This window comes from Corvus hawaiiensis, chromosome 1, assembly GCF_020740725.1.
Source record: "Corvus hawaiiensis isolate bCorHaw1 chromosome 1, bCorHaw1.pri.cur, whole genome shotgun sequence".
Taxonomy (NCBI): Eukaryota; Metazoa; Chordata; class Aves; order Passeriformes; family Corvidae; genus Corvus; species Corvus hawaiiensis.
The window spans coordinates 83,060,912-83,080,059 of NC_063213.1; the positions used below are offsets into that span (position 1 = coordinate 83,060,912).

Genomic DNA, 19,148 nt, shown 5'->3' on the forward strand with positions numbered 1-19,148 from the left:
TGATTTTCCTATTAAATTATATAAGAAAATTTCTCATTTCTGTCACAGAATCATCGGAGTACATGTCATCATCTCTATTTCTGCAGAAATTACTTACCCTTGTACATCAGGCCTCATTTAGGATACAATTTATAAGATTATCATCCTTTGGTTGGGTCCAGGTTCCTTCCTTGAGAAGACGTCTGAATAAACTGCATGATGTTTATTAAATATAGATCTTTTTATATTTAATTTTGTTTCTTAGTTACAACACCTATCACCTCCTACTTGTTAGTCAAGATTAATGGGGCAGAGATACAGGTTACATGAGCTCAGATCATGCCTCCTGTAGAGTGACAGAATTACTGACATATCTAATAAAGTGTAACCACTGCTTCACATTCAACATACTTGTTTGTCTCTTGGTTACATTGTCAGTATCCTGGCTCCAGGGAACATTCTGCGTATTTATTCTGAGTAGTAAGTGGCAAACTGCTAATAAACCTCAGCAGTCACCGTGGCGCTTCCCATGCCATCTGTAGATGGAACATGTAATGTTGTTAGGTCATTTAAAGAAAATATACTGGGCTATAGTTTACTTTGGTTCTATTGCACAGTATGCTGTTAAATTTTCCCAAATTCCTGCAGAAAGAAAGGATGTTTGTTTTCTAGTGTGCCCTCAAAGTGCTATTACCAAGAGGAGTATGTAGCATCAGTGGTAGGCAGTAACCTGCCTTTGTACAGGTAGATGCAGCTCCCAGGGACGGTGAACATCAGGAGTGCTGGACATGTATGAAAGGGGAGATGGTGACACTGAGGAATGGAATAAAAGCCAGTGGTATTTCAAGATTTTATTCCTGAGCCTGTTTTTGTATTGGGGTTTTTTCTTTGTTTTTAATAGCCAGTACATCCCAGAAGGCCAGTGCTTGCCCTGGCTGTGTTTTGTACCTTTCAGAATGCAGATCACTGGCCCTTGCTTTCAAAATGCAATCATGTTTATGGTAGTGTTCTGCAAAGCTTCCTTCCAAAGCAAAGCTCATAGATGGAGCTCTCATCTTGCATCTCTTAGGAAACAGGCTAAAGTTGTGCATCTGAATCAGTTCTGCTTTGCTTTGTTTTGGTAAAGTCTTGTAGTGTGACAGCTACCCCAGCTGAATTCCTTCTTTCTGTCCTTCCTGGGGAAGGAAAGGTAGCTCCTGAAGCAGCACCCTCAGTAATGAAAAGTTTTGACTTGTGGCAGACACAGGGAAAAATAAAAAGTGCTCTCCATCAGCCTTCCTGAGCTGAGGTGGCAGGAAGATAATTATTCCAGTAGGGGCTCCACAGCCTGGAGGAGATGCAGAGAAAATAATAGCAAATGTCTGTTTTGGGAGTAAGCATAATACCTTGAGCCCTTCCATCTCATGTTCATTGTGCATCCTGTCTATATAAAAGCTGCTCTTGTTTGTTACTTTCAGAGAGGACACAAAGTTCCTGCCTTAGGGATTCATACAGGCTCTGACATCGCTGCCCCTAAGTAGTAGTCCACATTTATCCTCAGAGCACTTTTCTTAGGTGGGGAAGTATCACTATCTCTGTTGTACAGATGGGGAGCTGAACCTATCAAGTGTAAATGACCTGTCCAGAAATCTGGCAAGATGAAGGTGTGAATCACTCTGAGTAGGCACCCAGCTGCAAGGGAAGAAATATGGCCTGGAGAGGTTGTTAAGCAGCTCAATTTGTCTGGCAGAAGTGAAGCATTCATTGCCTGCCCCAAGTACCGTGAAGAACTTGCCTAGCAGAGCGAAAGTTCTGATATTAGTTCCTTCCTCAAACATGCACATTTTCTTCCTTCTTGTTGCTCTTCTCTAAGTAGATTATGACTTCAATTTCTGGCAATCTCAAGACTGGTTTTGGAAGGGTATTTAAACCTGCAGACCACCTTTCTAGCCCAGTAGCTCCTTGATTGTCAGGATTGCCTTCAGCACCATTTGTGGCTCGTCCTCTTTTCCAGAGATTTCTTTCTACCATAATCTCTCCAAAACAGAGTTTTTTCACTCTTTCCTTTATCTCGTCCTTGTCCTCAGCAGCAGAGGTCTTGGGCTAATACTGGAAAACCTTACCATGCTCAAATTTTTGGATTGCACGAACTTAACCTTATAGCAAAGCGTTAGAGCTTCATGGCTCTCTCATGTCAAGGAAATGGTTTCAGTGCAGGCTCCCATGAAGAAGATCTGGGGGAAGTTTGCTGCCTGTTACGAAATTAAATGGTGCTAATGCCCAGGAAATACTTCCTAAAATATGGAAAGATTATTCTTACAGAAACACTTCCACAGTTAACAGGTTTTTACTAGAAGAACATGGATAAAATTAGGTATACCCATGAATATATACATTTGTGCAAAAGTGAAATACTCTGATAGAAATAGAGATGCTGGCATGGCCTTCAGCCTCTGGTAATTTCCAGAGACTCAAGGAGAACCTGAATCACAATACCTTGTTTCATGTAAGTCTGTAAATGAAAAGAAATAGGTGGAAGCTGAATGCACCACACTTAATTTAGTCATTTTTTTACCCTAGCACTGTGCTGCCAGTTTCCACAGTAGCACCTGTTAATGGGAAAAAATAAAAGCCTTCTATTTTAAAATCATTAAATATTAACACTTTTCTAATAAATATAAATAGAGAAGAACACAGTACAAAATTAGCATAGATCCTGCAGATGGTAGAAAGAAATGTTTTCACTTGGTAATAATGGCAATGAGTAACTGATTTCTGATTCTCTTGCCTTTACCGAGTTAATTATGAACCCTTCCACAAAATTCGATTTTATCATTTTTTCTATTTGTTTTACTGTCAGGGGAAAAAATATTACATGGAAAAATCTGATGTTTTAGCCAGGATAACAGAGGAATCCTATGGATACCTTGTGCAGCAGGTGAGGTCAAGCAGCTGTTGCTAGATCCTTTCCAACCCAGGCCGTTCCATGATTCTGTGATTCAACCTATGCTTGTTCCTTCTTCCATCAGCTCGATTGAATAGCTGGGTACCCGTCTCAGATAAAATGGTTTAAACTGCTTTTCTCATTTTTGACAAACAAGATCCATCACAACTAGAAACAGTTTCTGCCTATGAACAATGAGGTAGCTGAATGAGAAAAAGCTCCTTTTAAAGAAGGCCCTTGTATTACTGCATCACCTGTTTACAAACTGTAAACACCATTTCTGATTAAAAGGTAAAAGTGGGTAATCCACTTTTAGTAAAGTACATGATGATAGAGCTGCAGCTATAAATAATGTCAGGAGAAGCTGTTTTTTCTTGTGCTAGCAGCCAGCCTCCTGCTTATTTTGGTTGACAATAAAGTGTCAGAGATGTAACTATTGTCTACTGAAAATATATAAATTACAAAAATTAGCAAATAAAAAAAAATTAAAAGCAGAAACTATCTAACACTATACATGTATACTATATATATATAGATAGGTAGATATTGACTCTGTGTATTTCATTCACATTTTTATTCACTGAATCAAAAGGCATATATGCCATTCCTGCAAAATACTACAAGATGTTTCTTTCAAAGAAGCACTATTTCTCCAAGTTTCTTCAGCCCACAGTCAAGTTGGACAGGAAAAAAATTTCATTTACTTCCCAGACTTTGGATTCCAGTATTCATTAGTGTTGTCTTTAATTTCAACTGTGGCCAGTTTGTGTTTTGGCTTGGTTGGTCCTCTGTTGTCACCCCATGTTATGCAACAGTATTACACAGTCCTGTTTCAATTTTAGTAGATGCCATATGTTTTTAACGAGGGGTTTATAACCTTATTGATAATCTCTCAGTGTCACTGAAGGCAATTACATGTTGTCCACCTTAGATCTATCTGGTTTGAGTTAACCACTGCCAGTGAAACCTCCTTTTGATTGCATGCTGCTTCTTAGCATGTGCATAAATTATTGGCAGATTGGTCAAGACACTCCAGAAGGCCCCTTTGAGCCCTGTATCTGTCTTTGCTAATCTATGTAGTTGCAAGTTAGTGAGCCTGCAGTGATATGTAAAGGATGTTTAAGAGAGTATTCTATTTAAATGGACGTTTTGGCTCACTTCAGTGGAAGATTTAATTTGATTTCTTTTTTATTTTTTTTAATTTGATTTCTTTTTTTTTAAGTAATTCTGGCCAATTATTTAGAATTTTTAACTTCCTAGTACAATTCTTCTATCTATGCAGTTCTTCTATTGGGGGTTCCCAAAGTCAAAATCACATGCCTGCAATTGTTTCCTGTTTGTAAAGTTATTTTCTAATTGGACTTTGTAAGGTATTACACTTGTGATTTTTTTGTATAGTAAATCTTATTTAACAATATTATGGCAAAGGGCTGACTGTTTAGTACTCTAGGATCTCGAAGCACCTTAATTTAATAATTTAATCATTTTCTGCAAAAGTGCCCTTGACATTACCTTAGTTACTGGAGTGTGTAAACACAGATGTGAAATTTTATTGTGATATAAACATGCATTTGGAGGTGGCACCTATTTGTAACCTTATTGCTCTCTGGAAACTTGATTTGAAAATGAGTAAAGGCTCTTTTATCCTATTCCAACATGACTTTCCCACAGCCTTAATAAAGAAGAATCAAACTCTTCATGAGTTGCATTCTTACAGTATTTCACCTTGATGTAATTCCTAAAATCTCTATTATATCTCTTTACCTTTGCAGGTTTGTATTAGGTGTTGCTCCAGTATTGCTCATATTAAGTATCCCATGTCTTAATTGTATTCAAGTTTAGTAATGGGGCAATGCAAGTATAAGGAAGCCTGACCAGTGAGAGGCCTAATTAATTAGCAGCCTTTGATACATAATGCAAAAAGATGGGTAGGAAGATAGATGTACAAAGTGGCTTGCTCTTGGAACCAGAGAGACAATTTCAGCATTACACAAACTGCAAATCAGATTATAAAGATACATGTTTTAGGTTCAGATACATACCCTGCCCATCACAAGCTTTTCAAACAGACGACACGAAAAGCCATATATGTGTGTTTAAATTGTCATGATGGTATAACCACACTAAGACTGCTGCTACAAGGTTGACATAACTTTGGTTCAATATATGCTTAGCTAAGAGAGTAAGACTGCCAAATATCCTTTGGGGCCCATAACTCTATGTAGTAAAACAAAATGGAGATGTGGGATAAATGCAGAAAGCACACAAGTGCCTCTTAAGATGCAGCTCTGTGAATTAGCTTCCCCTCCACCTCCAGTATCTGATCACCATGTCCTGTCAAGTCAAGGAAATCAGAAAGGTTAAGCATGGAGATAGATAACTGCTAGCACAGAACGCTGCGTTCAGAAGTGATGGTTTCAATTTCGGCAGGAAAATATGTTCATTCATTTCTTGCTTAGTGTCTGCTCTGCACGTTAGCAAAAAATGTTTTGAGGAACTCTACCAAGCACAGAGGCAGGTGACTTGCAGACTTGAATTATTTTTCTACCAACAGATTTAGGATAAGGGTAACAAATTTCAAATCTATTTACCTGGGCACCAAAGTTTGCTTGTATGTTTTAAATGCTTTTTATTCAAAATGGAGATTTAAAGGGTATTAGATCTAATAAACCTTTCCTACTCCTTCGTTAAATAGATGTAATTGCAAGTACAATATCCTACCACAATCAATTTTAGAAGCTGATTAAATCTTATGAAGTAATTTACTTCTAATTAGGTGTTTTAAATAAAAGTTGTTTTCAACATTAACAAGATTATTTGTGTAATGAAAATTCCTATCTATTTACTCTGGATCGAAGCCAGTGGCTGAATAATGAAACTACATGTTCTAGTTTCTTCAGTATTTCTTTCTTCAAGTACAAGAACCTTTTCAATTTCCAAAGATTACATAATAATTGGACTCCCTCCTTTTGCTTGAGATACTTTTACGCAAGGCATTCTTCAACCTCTGCCCTGAGTGTTGTGAACCATTGAGAATTTAAAAAAAAATGCCAAACTCCGTCAAATCCCCTGCAAGTCTCAGATTGCTGTTAAAACAATGTGTTTCATCTCACAGACAGAGCTTTGCATGGGCTAGTTTATCATTTTGTGCTGTTACATCTAAAATCTTGGGGGGAAAAGGGTTTGTTTAACTCAGAAAAACTACTTTTTACTGCTAAGTGGATAAAATTTGGCTTAATCCAGTCCATTATCAAAGCCAAGCAAAAGCAAATGAAGGCACCTGGTCTGCAGAAGTGGCTGCTTGAGTTAATCACTGAAAGTCCAAGTGCCCCAATACAACTTCAAACAACTCCACCAAGGTAGTACAAATCCTGTGGCAGGATTAGTGGGCTGCGTGGCTACTCTGTTTTTCCACCCCAGTCATCAGTTACTTTAAGTCTCCAAAAATCACTATTGCAGCATCATAATTTTCATAAAATACTTCAAATTTGTGTTTTGTACTATTTGTACTTCTCCAGACTAATAAGCTGATATTTCATAGTGGATGTGCTAGGGCAAGGCACAGCTGTGTGCTGTACTTTACAGTATGATCCTACTGTGTGGCAGAGTTTAAATTTTAGATTTTAGCATCACCTACAGAAAATATTGCCATCATTTGAAAATATGGAAATGATTTTCAAACAAATTCAGAGCAGGAATTAGTTGGCATTTTATAAAGTCTTCGTATGAACCCATTGTGGTACCTCTTACCAAAACACCAAATCTTTGTAGTCATTTTCCTTGCAAAACAGGAAGGTAAAAGGTTGTACAGATTCCACTCATATGGTGTTGGGAAACTGATTTCCAACCTATAGACTGTGACATCTCCAAGAAATTCCAGAGTCATTCAAAACACATCCTATTTATAGTTCATATGTGCTAGGAAATATAAAAGTAATTTAATAAATTGTGTAATTTTTCTTCAGAAATAATTCTGTCTTATCGAATAACGCTTAGGCAAACAATGTTGACAGTTCAGCTGGATTATTTTATACCATATCTATTACAATTTACTGCCTAATTATAAAACAATCTTTGCCCTCTTTCTCAATATGCTGTCTCTATCTTGGCTCTGAAAATGGGAAAACCCACTGATAGAATCTGTTGTCTTCATGAAGAGTCATTCTCAACTTTTTCTGTATCATCAGATTAACTTCTTCACCCCCTGCTGCTCCCAGTTAAATAAGGAGATGTGTTAAAATAGATATTTTCTCAAATCTTATGCCCTGCTTTCTTAGCAACAGGCTGGGGCACTGATTTTTCCTGTAAGGTGTTACATCCAAAGCATTTTTCTAAGTAAAAGGGAATGTACCACTAAACAGCAATACAAAACCGGGCCTGTTTCCCTGGTGGTGAATGTGGGAGAGGCAGGACAGGTCACTGGGTGCCGAGGTCTCAGCCGGCAACAGTGCAATGCCCCTGGTAGGGGAGTTCCTTTCCTCTCTTTTAGGAGTCTGCTTAGGGGTGGTTTCATTGGTTTTCCCATCACAGCCTGCTTCCTTCTCCCTATTTCCCAGGCAAATTCGCATTCATTTGTCCTGCGCTGACCGCTCTCAGTATCAGCACAAAACCCAAGGTGGTCCCTTGTTGCTCTCCTTTTCTCTCTAAAATGGGAAATAACTGTTTTTCCCTTGTACAATCAGTGAGATGTATCTTCTATGGAAAATTCATTCAAGTTTTGTCCATGTTTTGATTCATGGAGCAGTGAAACTGATTTCATAATTTGCTTGTTAATATACTACAGAAATTATTTTCTTTTTTTGTTTTTTGTTTTTTTTTTTACTTTGGTCAAATTTTAAGAGGAAATATGAAACAAGGTAATCTGATAAATAAGGAGTGATAAATAGAGGACATCTGTTGTGGCATATGGCTTCACATAAGAGCTTCACTGAACTTTTTTAGTGGGTAGTAATCCTTTGGAAAAATTCAGCTGGGCATATAATTTTGATGGGCCTGCCTGAATGATGGAGTATTAAAACGCTTGCAGTTTAAAACCACTTCGTAGTTTAAAATGTTTGAGATTTGCCACACAAAAGACTTAAATTTTATTTTGATAATAGTTTTTTGTTTAGAAATGATCTGAATATTTCACTTTTTTGTTTACAAAATGAAAGTTTGAGGGTATGGTGAAACATGTTCATGCTATGATTAAATTACTGTTTTCACTATGCCCACTAATTTTTTAAAAATTTATTTATTATTTTTAGGTTAAAAGGCCAACTTCGCTTTTTCTGTCCCAAATAATGTTATTTACAGTGCTGTCTTTTTTGTAGGTAACAATGTGGCGAGTTCCTTTTTTTCTTTTTTAGTAACTAGACACTGAGCCTTTCATTTTGCACATAGATGCAATTTTATAGATAGAACTAATTTTCTAACTGGTTCTTTTTAGAAAGGAGTTTTGTATTTAGAGCTGTAACTTAATGTTCAGCTTTAAGTATAACATTTTTATTCTCTATATTATGTCTGTTATCAAACATATGTTTTGATTTTGGGTGCTAGAAAAATTATTCAGTATAATACATGTGTAAGCACTGAAAATAAAATCTTGCCACTCATATATATACATCCTTGTTAAATTCCCACGTTTTCCAATAAAATACTTAATTTGGAGTGGCATTGCCATTAGTTATGGGTTAGGATAAAACTTTTTTTGAAAGCAGTTGATTTATTTTTTTCTGTGTTTCTGTCACTCAGAATGAATTGCTTTTGGCTTGGCTTCTGTGTTTTATAGGACCGATTTAATTTCATCAGCTAGGAAAGTGAGTTAAGCAGGAACCACTGATCTTTCCACAGTAACCTTAGTGAAATCCTCAAGTAATTCCTCTACTGTTTAACATGAAAGTTAATAACTGTTAGGAAATGAGGAGATGTTTATATTTTTTATACTATATGTAGTCTTGTACTTTTATGTAGTCTAGATCAAGCTGTATTTTTTGTAATTAAACAAAAAAACCCACACCATAATAATCCTTCTCCTCTGTGGAAGCTTTTTACTTGTAAGGCTATGAGTGGCTGCAAAGGGAAAAAAATTATGGCTGCAGCTTTGCTTAGCGTTCCTTAAGCTCCTCCCTGCTTATGGCTTTTACTGAAGCTCAGTCTTTCTCGATGTGGACTTTTCCTACATCAGCTTATACACAGATGGCAGACCACCTCTGTGCATGTAAATAAATGAATTACAGCAAGGTACGCATAGGCATTCATTCACAAACCAGATAAAAAAATATTTCAAGAAAATTGGCGAAAGTTTCTCATCTGTTATGCCAGTTTTAAACTTACTTTCACAGTGTGCTTTTAAGGAGATTCCTTCTGAGCTGTGTGTTGTTCAGGTGCCCGAATTCAAATCAGCCACTTTTTCTTCCCTACAGAAAGTCTGTTACCGAGCCAGTTCCTCACCTTGACGGTTGAGTTGGTTGTGAAGTCTTATTGGACTTTGTATTAAGAAAGGTTGTGGCTGATATTCAGCATCTCCACAGCAGAACTGCTGTAGTCTGTCGGGAGCCCACATCTGCTACCAGGGAGCGGATCCAGCTCTGCAGGGCAGCCTTGCAATTACAGCAGGGGCTCCGAGCGGCAGCCAGCAAATGACTTTTCTAGCACTTGGGAGATTGGGGTAGAAGATGCTTTTCCTAAGGACTCCAGCAAAAAGATCCCTTGTGCTTGGCTTCTGTGCAGGGTATTTAGCTCTCAGATTTCAATCTTAATTGCCATGTTCATGAGGGAAACTCCCTGTAGTAGTTCTGTGCCTTCAGTGCATAAACAAAAATGCCTGCCAGTGCTTTGGTCACTCTTTCTGGGATGCAGTCTCTCAGCACTATCAAATGGTTTTCTGCATCACTCCATGACCAAACTATTAAATTATGATGAAAAAGGAAAACCTGGATGCGTTAGAAGACTTTTGGATTTTTATTTTTACAGAGAATATGAAATAAGCAAAATCTTAATATAATCGAAAGTTGACTTAAACAGCCTGTGTTGAGAAGAATCAAAGTCTTGGTTGTCCTAATAGTATTTGTTTACTTACAATCTTTTTACCATATAATTTATTTGGGAAAGTACATCTTTTGCACCACAATAAAAACCCAAGACATAGTGGCAGTGTGATGGGGGCAATGCTTTTTGGGAAAGATGACTTTTCCAGTTTCTTGGTTTCCATTTATATTTGTAGTCTAAGTTGTTCTAAGAGCTTTGTTTATATATATATATATATATATATAAGTCATAATTTGAGGTAGCATTAAATCATAAACTAAGTAGTTGGTTAGACTTCTGTGGTTTTGCACGTTCTCTTGCTGTGATGGTATTTTTTGCATAGATGTATATGATCTCTATTTTCTTGACTTTGAATGGAATACGGGTAGCATGTGGCTTATAAGGTCTTGAGTTGTATCTGACTACAGATAGACATATACCAGTTCTAACTAAAACACCAGCACAAAAATGCATTGAAGTGTTTAATCAGCATGAGTTTGAGCTCCAGCCTGATTCAGGGATTATGGGGTTTTGGCTCAGACTGCTCCATTACATTGAGCAACCTGTTGACCATAGCAGTAGCATGTCCTCTGATAAGCTGCTCCAGAAGATGCAGCTGGATGCAGTAAGATCTCCAGAGTGAGCAACCCTGTAGACTCCTCTAAGAATCCTTCATCTGATGTCTGCTAGACTGATACTCAGACCAAAATCCATCTTCTACCTGGAATCAACTGAATATTTTCAATACCTGTTTCTCCTCAGTTTTAAACTTAAAATGAGCTTGCAAGATACTTTTTTACTGTATTTTCACCCTTACATATACATTATATATGTAAGGATGAAAAACCTCAACCTGCAAAATTACTTGTTCATTCTGGTGTAGCTGTTTTTGTCTTTCTACAAGTCTTTCAACAGAACCAAAAGTGATCTGAAAATGGGACACAAAATGCTTAATCTGCCTCACAGCTTTAAAAGCAAGGAGATAAGATACGAATGAAAGTGATTAAGAGATGTACAGCGCTGATTAGTTCTTTACTTCATACTTCTTACAAGAGTCAATCTAGAGATGGTAAACTGTTCAGTTCAACTGTTGTGTTGTTGGGTGGGTCCCCCTTTTTGTCATCAGTCACTGGTGAGTCCAGTCCCTTACGTTTCTGTGGGTATCACTGTGGGCAGTGATGATAATGCAAATTCTTCAGGGGTCAGTCAAGGCACCTCTGAGGCTGTTGCAGACTTTTTTGTTGTGCTCGGAAGCCCAGTTCAGTCAGGGCTTTCAGAGTAAGGTGTCACATGGCCTCAGTAACCAGCTTCTTACAGGAGCTCTAAAGGGCATGTCATGCATACATGCTTGGAAAATACTTTCAGAATTATGTGGTGAAAGGGGAGCTCTGTAATGGAAGGCGTGTCAGCTAAAGGATTTATTTACTGTCATTCTCCCTTGCAAAGTCAAGGCAGTGGATCATCTTCTCAGACCCCACATAAATCTAGCTCCAGGTCATCCTCAGCAAAAACAATGAGAAGTGAATTGTCAGTGCCCTTTCATAATTGCAAAGCCTTAATTAAGAAGGTTACAAGGAGGCGTGTAGAATGCCAACCTCAGCACGTAGCAAGCAAACTGCACTGCTTGTGAGAATAAATTTGAACTTGTCAGTAGATAATTTTTCATTCATGTGGTTGGTAGATAAAACTCATTGTTCTGGGGTGGAAGAAGATTATGTCATTCCTTAAAACTGTGTGGAACAAAAACTTCGAAGAAAGCATCAGACTTAACTGTGCAGTGCTTCTGCCTTGCCTTAAATCTTTGCTTGCTTCTGCCTTTACCTAAAATAATTTTAGGAGAAGGTGTAATAGCTATTTTAGCCTGGTGATTCCATCATCCTCTTACTCTGAAGGTTTAATTTTCCAGTTAGAGAAATCAGAGAGAAAGAAGACTTAAAGAATATTTCTAGGCTCAACTTTTGCTGAGTTCCACGATGTTTATGTGAGTTTACTTTAAATTAGCAAGAATGTGAAGTGAATAGAAAATAGTGTAGACATACACGTTTTTAAGCATTTTGCCAGACAGGGCTCTTATGTTTCCTTCTTTTGTATTCTTTTCTGCTTTTCCAGTTCATGACTAGTTCTTGAAGCCCAAAGTATTGCTTTGTTGCCATCAAAACACTCTCTTCTGCTTCACTTTCAAAATAGGACTTCTTCACAAAGTTATAACACATTGTCTTGCATAAGAACTAAATTGAACCTTAAAGGGGGAAAGATTTGCATTCTGATTCTCTGCTTTTATACCATGCACATAATTTACACCAGTCTAGATAAATGGGAAAAAAAAAAAAAGGCAATCACATTGTTGTTTTTACTGACAAAACCCAGCAAAATGCTGGGTGTTTCAAGAATAGTCAATATGCCATTAAAGCTTGTCAAGAACAGGTCATAGAAAGGCAAGTATAAATATCCTTATGAAGGTCTTTATTCCTTTAAATATGGAATTCCTTTTCATAAGGACATTCAGAACAGAATTCAAACAAAGACTCTTTTCCCTTTAAAGTGGCAATTCTTAAATGAAAAAAATGAGCATTATTAAAATGAACATTACTCCTATTTCTGCTTTTTTTTTTGGTCTGTAGCTAAAGTGTGCCTGCCTCATGCAAATTATTTTAATGGGTTTTTACTAGTATACTGATCTAAATTTTATTTTAAACTGTGTAACTGCCTTTGCAGACAGTTCCATATAAAATAATTTAAACATGAAATTGTATAACTGAAACAGTTTCCCCATAGAGGTAATTAATTTTAAAGAGAAACCCAAAATGTAGGTTGATTCCTCTTAATTGCACTGCTCTGTCAAAGCACAAAATGCTAAGGAAAGCCTTGAGCAAGTAGTGTTCTTGCTGCTTATATTTATAAATGTCTGAGTCTGTGTTCCTAAGGCCTTCCTTCAGCATTTTCCTCCCACACCACTCACTTGGATTTTTCATAGTGTTCATATTTGTAACCTTCTATATAAAATGATGATGGTGGTGAGAATTTTTCTCTTTTGATTGAAAACTGTAATAGACATAAAATCACAACTCAGTTTTGCCACTCAAGATCAGATGTGGGGCCAGGCTTATTGTCCTTTGGGAAGGAGAGTAGGAAGGGGTAGGATTGGATTCTAGAGAAGAGGATGTGTATTGGGAAGGGGAGGCGCATGATGAGGCAGACTTGCTCTTCCAGCTGCTCCTGGGAGGGTGCTGGGCTAAAATAAAGACCACTGGTTCTTCAGAACAGCAAATTGTCCTCCAGCTTCCCCCAGCAATAAGAGCTGCCCAGCAGCAGCAGCAGGCTCTTGGCGCAGCACAGAAGTCGCATGTGCGTTTCCAGCAAATACACAACTGTATAAATATGGGAATGGAAGGCAGGATGTCTTTTGCTCCTAACAATTTCTTACCTGCTTTCTATGTGGCACAATTGCAGTGACCTTGATCTTTGCAGATGTGCTTAGAAAACTTTGGCTCTAGATTTCTCTTCTGTTTCTTTGGCACATTATGAATTGCAACGGAAGAGTTTTTGGTTTTTTTTAAACTCCAGTAAATCTCCTTGTTAGTTGCCCCATGAAGCTTGCTGTTTCCATGTAAAAATTACAGTATTCTGTAACTTTGTATAGTTAAATAATTGCAAAATATAAAAGTACTTGCTGAGGTCTAGTACTACTGTATCAGGTTGTGGAGGAAGTCTTTTTGCATGTGGTACCAACTAGCCTAGACAGTTACTTCCATTACAGTGAAGATCACAGGGCTGAGGTTTTGTTCTCTCAATGTGTATCCATCAACAGTGAAAGTTTTAGTGTAAATCAGAACCTGTTTTCTGCTACTGGTTTTTAATAATTTTACTTAGAAGGAAGATATCTGAAGACCAAGCCCTAAAAAATTCCTTGTAATACTCCTTCATTCCCTGTGTGCTTCACAGCCTGCATACACCTAGATCATAACCATCTGCTCAGCTTTTAGGCAGAGCTCTGAGAAATTTCCAGTGTTGATGTGACTACATGTTTTTTGTTCAAAGGTGTATTCCCACTGCAAAAGTGTGCAGGTGTCATTCAGCCCCATCTACAATGTAGTCTGTTTTATTCTTGACAGAAACAGCTAAATTAAGCACACCAGTGCTGTGAAATATATTAGTTTGGGTTGGATTGGGTTTTTTTAAACAAAAAAGCATTCAAACTTGTTTTGGAGAAGTGTTAATTATTAGTCATTTTACTTTTTGTAGGAGTTCTCTGGAATCTATCCTCCTGTGATGCACTGAAAATGCCAATCATCCAGGATGCCCTTGCAGTGTTGACCAATGCAGTGATCATCCCTCACTCTGGATGGGAAAACTCTCCACTCCAGGATGATCATAAAATACAGCTCCATTCATCACAGGTGCTGCGCAATGCCACTGGGTGCCTAAGGTGAGTTCTTCAAAACCTTCGCTTTACCTTAATCATCTTGCTTTTGTTTGAATTGGTATTTCTCATTCTTAGGCATGTGTAAACTAAATAATTGGTTTGTCTGTCAGCAAAGATGATGACTTTCCGTGATGTAAACTTAAAGTTGAAAATTAATTAGAAAACAAGCTTCAGATCATTCAAAAACAATCTTTAGAAGGCCTGTTGGGGTTTTCTGTTTTTCTTTTCTTAGCTGCTTTCATCCAAGCTAGTATATTACATATATTTTCTCCCTTTTAGATTTGTCCTGTTTCCCCAATTGCTTAAATGAAGTTGATATGCTCTCACAATTATGTCCAATTTAATCAGTATAAAAAAATAATGAAGATGTTCACAAAAAGTAACGTCTTAAAGGTTTCAGATGCCGTTGCTGGAGCTATGATAAATACATAGATTTTTTTATGCTCTTGAAGATGAGAAGTTAATTTCAATAAGAGACCAACCAATTTAATGTTTTTCAACCAAAAGATTTTAATAGATCCGTAACAATTATGATAACTGTTTATGTTTATGTTTCTGTGCTGAACTGGTATGTGCAATGCAAAGGTGCATTTATATAAATACATGCAATTTGATCTGTCCATTCCTGAAAGTCACTGTAGATGTGAGAATGAAAGTAGAATGAGTAAGAAGAGTTCCAGTTCTGACAAAATCTTACTAAAGGACGGAGTTACAGCAATTTCTGAATTCCAATGCATATTATTTTCTTGAAATATTTTAAGATATTAGGCATGTTCTTTTAAGCGTAGATGTTTTTTCTCCAGGCATATTGGAGTAAATAATCCGTAATCTATCCCAGAGACATGAAAACAGATTAGTTAATATTTTTACATACATCATGGAAAATAACACAGTGAATAGTATGTATCAGTCATGCAATCTGTGTTGTGAGCTGCATCCAAAGCAGATATACATCAAAGAGATAAATAAAAAAGAAAATTGATAGGAGGCAAGGTAAAATAGCAGTATTTTTTATGTGTCTGTAACAAGCACCTTTTTCTCTTTGTGCTATTTCATTAAATGAAATGTCTCCCTTTCCAAAGTTACATTTGAAAAGTTTAAGGGAAAAAGCAATAAATATTATTGACAGCTTATAGGCAATCAGAAGAGAATGAATGATAGAAGGTAATAACTTCCATATTGCAAATATGGACTTAAATGCAGTGTTGCAGTATTGGACTTCAATGCAGGTGTGATTATGTGAATACCAGCTGTCTTGGGGTATGTGAGTGAAGCCAGGGTTTGTACCTGTGTTGTTTTGACTTTGAAAAGAGTTTATGGTATAACTGTGTGGCACTGCATTCAAATAACTACAAAAAAAAAGTTGCCATAGTCACCAGGAAGTGACAGAAGGTGTTATGTGAAGACTTTTACTACGTTAAAAGTCTCACATTTCCAGTATTCAGTGTGTCTCAGTTGAAGAGCTGCCTCTGAAAAAAGCACCTGTTACAAATTTGGGGCTTCACAGTGTCCCCTCTCTGAATGAGCATGTCCGGTGTTGATCTCCCCTCACCATAAGCTCCATCTTCCTGTTAATTTTTCTCAACTGCTTCTCAGGGACTGATGCTCATCCCTGATTCTGCAAACTTCAGTTTTTCCTACCTCTTAGTTGATGGATTCATTCTACACTGGTCTTGAAATCTTTCTTCTTTCTTTTTTTTTTCTTGTGAGTGTATGTGCACGCCCATTTGCAAACTGATGTGAGCTTACTGTAGCCTGCATTCTGGGTCAGCCTGAGGACTGGGGGCCACGTGAGAATGGTACGTTGCCTGATCTGATACACACTGCTTTGCAGCAAGGCTTACTGCCAAGCGCTTGATGGGATGCTGTCATAGCAGAATGGCTTCTGGTCAGCTCGTGCAAAATAAGCTCATATCTGCCTGCAAAAGACTGTGCATATTATAACTCTTGAATCCTTCCCAGGTAGCTGTAGCAGCAGCTCAAACTGCTGTCCTGAGCAGGTTGGTCTTCCTTCTAAACCCAGGCCCTTCAGTCACAGTATGGTTTTTTAATATCTTTCTGATATCAAACCCTCACTATTTCCCAAATGCATCTTTCTATCCTCTCTAATGGCTTCAGATATTTTTTTGGCCTTCATCCATCTTCTTTAGATAGTTTCATCCCACTGAGTCTGTGTGGATGCTCTTTGGCAGAGCAAGAACATTTGGAGAGGGTTGAAACTTCTACTTCACACCAGCGGTAACTTTTCTTGCTTACTTTTCCCCAGTCACTGTTGAAAATCTCTCTCTATGCATGATGTCAAATTTGAAACTGTGCAAGGGAGAAAAGTGCAAGCTCACCCCTGAGATGGTAACTGGTTTCTTCTGTTCATGTAATGTAGTGGGACTGTAGGCTGGAGGAAACAGCAAGTGTCAGAATGAAAAGATTAGAAAATTTTGTGAAGATGATTGGAGTCTTGCGTGCTCTGTTCAGCTAGTGCTTTAGCTGGCATTCCTGAAATACCCACCACCCTCGATAAACTGAACAGCTTTCAAGCTTTTCACACTTTTTGGGTCTAGTTACAAGCCTTGTATTTCCATTTAAAGATCTCACTGGACAAGGGAGGTAAATCAAGAAGATGTAATGTGGTTGCTGGCTGAGGTTGTGCTGTGCTTATCTGCTAAATGGAAAGTCCATTGTCATCTTCCATGGGGGAATTTCTTCTAAGACTGGTTTTGTTGTCCTCTGCTGTTTTCATTTTCTGCTTTTGCTAGAGTTCATTTTGAGGGGATGTGTTACAGTGGGGATACTGCAACACGTGTATCAGACAACGAGGCCCATGGAAAAGAAATATCTATGGACCAATTCTTGATAGATGTTTCAGAGATGTTTATTTTCCCAGCTGCATGGCCGGGGCTCTGCCGAGGAGCTGCTCAATCACGGGACCTGAGGGTCCTTGCCCGCGCAGGGGAACACAGAAAAACCAATGGGGAATGAGGCTGAGCAGGGGCAGGGAAACCCCGTGCCTCCCTTCAGGGCCCCTTTCCCAGGACCACGTGGCAGGGGGGGAGGGACCCCAACAGGGATGCAGTTAAAATTCGCTTGCATTGGGATTATCAGTAACAATGCTCAGTATCAGAAGAAGAGTAGTGGTGTTCCAGATCCTTGACTTGATTCTGAATATCTAATGTTGGCAGATTTTAGAGACATCAGGTTGTATTGCATAGGTTTAATGCTAACAAATATGCCAGGAGGATTTGGGTTTGGGTTTTTTTTCAGTGTTCTGTGACTTTGGTTGTCTGGTGTGTTCACTGCTGAAAACTTTAAATAATATCTGAGAGGTAATATAATCCATCCCATATATGAGATTATGCTAATAATCGCAATGGCCATTATGCAGGAATAGTCAGATCTTTGTTTTTTGTTTTTATCATGGCAGTATATGAATTATTGTTTTTTCTGCTGATCTTTGCTTTTCTCATTTTCTTGATGAGAATTTATTATGATTTTTCAATTAAAAAGTTGGTTATTAACTACAATTTTAGTACTCATGTCCATTTATTCATTATCTTTCGTAGCCACATTCTTAAGTCTCTAACTCCAGTCACCCAGTAATGCAGCTGAAATCACATAAAAAACAGCAGCAGTATCAGACCTTCTCCTATTATTTTCTCTTTTCCTTAAAGATGCTATTTATAAACTGTGTTTTCCATACTTTCCTGATTTGAAAAAAGAAAGTAGTTTTAATATAATATTGTACTAATTAATTTTACATAACTTGAACACTTCGAAATTGTTTAGATAATTCAAATATCTAAATACAGCATTATAGCTATCACTTACAAGTTTAATCTAAATATTCATCTTTCATAAATTGCCAGACCTCAGTGTGACATGTTGGAGTAATCACCCAATTTAGTTACCTCCCCACTGAGATACTAGTACGTTACCTCATTAAGCTCTGGTAAAGTTTGACTTCTTTTTTTTTTCCTTCTGTATTTCAGCTGTGACTCTTTTACTTGTGTTAGGGAAATACTGTATCATTGACTTATAGTTTCTGATTCACTTAAACTTATTAGGGATAGTCAGGTAAAAACTGAATTTGTAATCCCAGTTGTTTATGGGAGGGGGTTTGCAATCCCCAATCTGAAATTTAAAAATCAACAGGAGAGACATTGGATAATGCTGTCTTAACATGAAACTTCAACCTTACTTATTACAAAACTATAAATCCCTGTCCAGAGATTTATTTGAAAAAAATCACAGACAAAAACTTTTCAAGAATTTTTTCCTCGTGTACAATCTAGAACCTTGTTTTTCTATTAATTTAAAATGAATTTGAGTTAATAGAATATCATCTGAGGACTTAGAAGAATTTTAAGACTTTACTGTTTTAAAATTCTAGTGTGGGTTTAGATGCAAAATTATTAAATGCTTTTTCTTTCTTCCATGTTCTGTTTAATCTTTCATCATGCACTGAAAGTACATGGGCAGTTGTGAAAATCAAAGACCTGGTAAAATATTTATCTTCATCCCATTAGTTGATTACAAATTGTATGGGAGTATCATTTAAGTAGTTGTTTGTTTAGAAAGCCCCACATCTTTCCAGTTTTCATACTTCATACTTTCTTACTTGTAAAACCTTTAACAAAATACCTTTAATTATTTTTCAACTGAATAAATATGTAGCCAGCTCTCAAAGTAGAAGAGCAAGGGAGAAAAGTGCTTTTAAAACATGAATTGAATAACTGACCCAGTAGTATTTTCTGGATAGATCAACTTTTGGGAGGAACAAATTGCCTTGTTAAAACAGTTTGTGTTAGCTGTGAAGCCTGA

The 19,148-nt window shown here is 37.4% G+C and overlaps 1 protein-coding gene across 11 annotated transcripts in view; it reads left to right on the forward strand.

The window, feature by feature from the left end:
* Positions 1 to 19,148, forward strand: part of CTNND2 (catenin delta 2) — a 669,045-nt gene that overhangs the window by 527,503 nt on the left and 122,394 nt on the right. For all 11 annotated transcript variants that reach the window (XR_007205226.1, XM_048311841.1, XM_048311789.1 and 8 more), the window contains one exon: positions 14,153 to 14,336. Coding sequence is in view for 10 of the 11 variants with exons in the window: in XM_048311841.1 (XP_048167798.1) it covers positions 14,153 to 14,336 (184 nt within the window). In the remaining variant the exon portion in view is untranslated. The remainder of the gene's footprint in view (positions 1 to 14,152; positions 14,337 to 19,148) is intronic.